This window comes from Herpailurus yagouaroundi, unplaced genomic scaffold, assembly GCF_014898765.1.
Source record: "Herpailurus yagouaroundi ecotype Mexico unplaced genomic scaffold, PumYag 182, whole genome shotgun sequence".
In the NCBI taxonomy this organism is placed as follows: Eukaryota; Metazoa; Chordata; class Mammalia; order Carnivora; family Felidae; genus Herpailurus; species Herpailurus yagouaroundi.
This window is the reverse complement of record NW_024412413.1, coordinates 19993050-19995770: the sequence shown is the minus strand read 5'-3', so window position 1 is coordinate 19995770 and position 2721 is coordinate 19993050. Positions and strand designations below refer to the sequence as shown.

The following is a 2721-nucleotide window of genomic DNA, read 5'->3' as shown; positions in this document are numbered from 1 at the left end:
GTCCGCAAGCCCCTCCCTTCACCTCTCCCCGCCCTGGCGCCGGGCACGGGCCGCGCTCCCTCGAAGCGGCAGGGCCCGCAGGCGGCCATGGCGGCGGGCGCCGGGGCCAGGCCGGCGCCGCGCTGGCTGAAGGCGCTGGCGGAGCCGCTGAGTGCGGCGCAGCTGCGGCGGCTGGAGGAGCACCGCTACAACGCGGCGGGCGTCTCGCTGCTCGAGCCGCCGCTGCAGGTTTACTGGACCTGGCTGCTCCAGTGGATCCCGCTGTGGATGGCTCCCAACTCCATCACCCTCCTGGGCCTGGCCATCAACCTGCTCACCACGCTCGTGCTTATCTCCTACTGCCCCACGGCCACCGAGGAGGTAGGGCCCACCTCCCGCCCGGCCGCGGAGGAGGGACCCCCAACTGCTGTCCCGGGAGCCCCTATCCCCCGCCCGAGCCCCGCCCGAGATGCCCCGCCGTCCCGCAGCTGGAGGTGCCCGGGAGAGCCGGGAGACCCCCGCGAGGCTGAGCCTCGGGGGTGGGGGATGGGGGGTGTGGGGGGGATACCGCCACTGCGCCGCGCTGCGTCCGCCCTGAGACTCCCCGGGCCACCTGGAGGCTGTCGCGCCGCTACCCTAACCGTGCGTCCACCCCGAGCCTCCCGGGGCGGCGGAGGGGTTGTCAAGGTCACTGCTTCAACCCGGTATGCACTCAACCTCCCCCGGGCCACAGCAAGCCTGCCTGCCCGGCCTCCATCCCATCCGGCGCCGAGCTGTGGGATGGACAAGCTGTCGGTTACTTTGCACACTGGGGACTGAACGCCCCCAGTCTCCGTCCTTCCTGTCTGGCACCAGGGCTTGAGGTCGGGTTGGCCAAGCCGGAGTTACCCTTTGGACACTTTTATAATCGTCTGTTTCTCACGGTTGTGCTAGTGATCCTGAAATTACTGGTAGCACTGATCAAAGATAAGTTACTTCCAAGAGGTAACTTCCACTTTGCCTCATTGACCTGCAAAACAAACTAAGGTATTATTAGCAGGCGATAATCCTTATTATCACGACCCAGGGGTCACAAAAGCCAACAGATTTTGTTAGCAATGCGTATTTGACATATATCTGAAATAAGAGTAAATTAAAAAAAAAAAAGTAGATAACGTGGGTTTTGGACAAGTGTTAATCAGAAGCCCCCTTGGGCTCAGTGTGGATGGGGTAGGAGGCAAAGGGGGTTGACTCCCATTTGTAGCTTTAAGGCATAGTACATGAGATAAGTATCACATTGCACATTCTGTGACACAGCTTTCTTGTCTTTTTTCTCCAAATAGTGAAATCCCTTTTATAATCCTATTTGAGTATAGGTTCTGTGGGGAATTAATTCAAGTTGAAATTGGATAGCAGGAATACAATGGAAATATTTTATGCCTTCCATACTATCCGTCCATTAAAAAAATATTTAATGGAGCCTACATTTTAAACATATCTTGCCAATTGATGGTTATGTTTATTACATATGAGTTCTTGGCAGATGTTTCCATTGTTATTCATTTCCATATTGTTTGCAAAAAGTAAGTTTCTTTAGTTTTTCATTTTTGCAGTCTGTTTGCAGAATTTCCCAGAGTTGGTGCACTGGATTTATAAGTGGAAGGTTTGAGTTCTCATGGGGCTCCACAGCATCATAGAGATAACTGCTGGTCAGTTTTCCCACATGTGAATTAGAAAATCATACTTGCCAAACCAATTTTACAAGGACGCAATGAGAATTAAATAATACATTACCTGCAGATAAATGTAGAAAAAGGTAGTTTGCCCAACAGTTAAATATATTACTCAACACATTAAAAATACCACTATTATTAAAAATGTCCTGAAAATATATAATAAAATTTAGTTTTTATTGGGCCTAGATTTGGCTAACCGCATTTGGATGCTTCTGATACTTGCCAATTAAACTGTGAACTTGTCAATATTATTACCTTTAGAAGCATTTGTTGAGCACTTACAAAGAGCAGGACACATAAACAAGTCTAATAGATTATGTTTAGGAGGGTCAAGAGGGGCTTGATGGAAGAGGTAAAATTATGATTAATTAATTTTAGGCTTAACTGCCTTTAAAAAAATGGTGATGGTGGGGGGAAATCTCAGACACTTAAAAAAAAAAGTGAAAAAATCAGAATGGCCCTAAAAGGAGGCGTAAGGGTTAAAATAATAAGGTGAAACTGACAAGAATTTTTGAAATGTAAGTCATTAGATCCTGTAGGTGCTTGTAAGAGGCTGAAGCAGTGAGGGGAAAAACCATTATAGGATTGACATTGTGTATTTGGTAAAATCTCAGCAATAGCAGGAAAGAAGCACAGTAGTTCAGGCTGTTTTGCTTTCAGGTCACAGAACTTGTATGACAGGCCCTGACAGGATTCAGATCTAAGTCAATCTGACTCCAAAACATAAATATATATATATATATATATATATATATATATATATACACACACACACACACACATATATATATTTAATATATATTATATATATTATATATATTATACATATATTTAATATATATTATATATATATTATACATATAGTATATTTATATAATATACATATTCAGATCTAAGTCAATCTAACCCCAAAACTTTCATTTATATATATGTAATATATATATTATATATTATATATATTATGTATTCTACATAGATATATATAATATATAATATATAATATATAATATATAATATATAATATATA

General features: G+C 44.6%; 1 protein-coding gene across 2 annotated transcripts in view; it reads left to right on the top strand.

The window, feature by feature from the left end:
• The window catches only part of CHPT1 (choline phosphotransferase 1), a 35842-nt gene continuing 33121 nt past the window's right edge, over window positions 1-2721 (top strand). For both annotated transcript variants that reach the window (XR_005795353.1, XM_040491081.1), the window contains exon 1: window positions 1-360. Coding sequence is in view for 1 of the 2 variants with exons in the window: in XM_040491081.1 (XP_040347015.1) it covers window positions 88-360 (273 nt within the window). In the remaining variant the exon portion in view is untranslated. The remainder of the gene's footprint in view (window positions 361-2721) is intronic.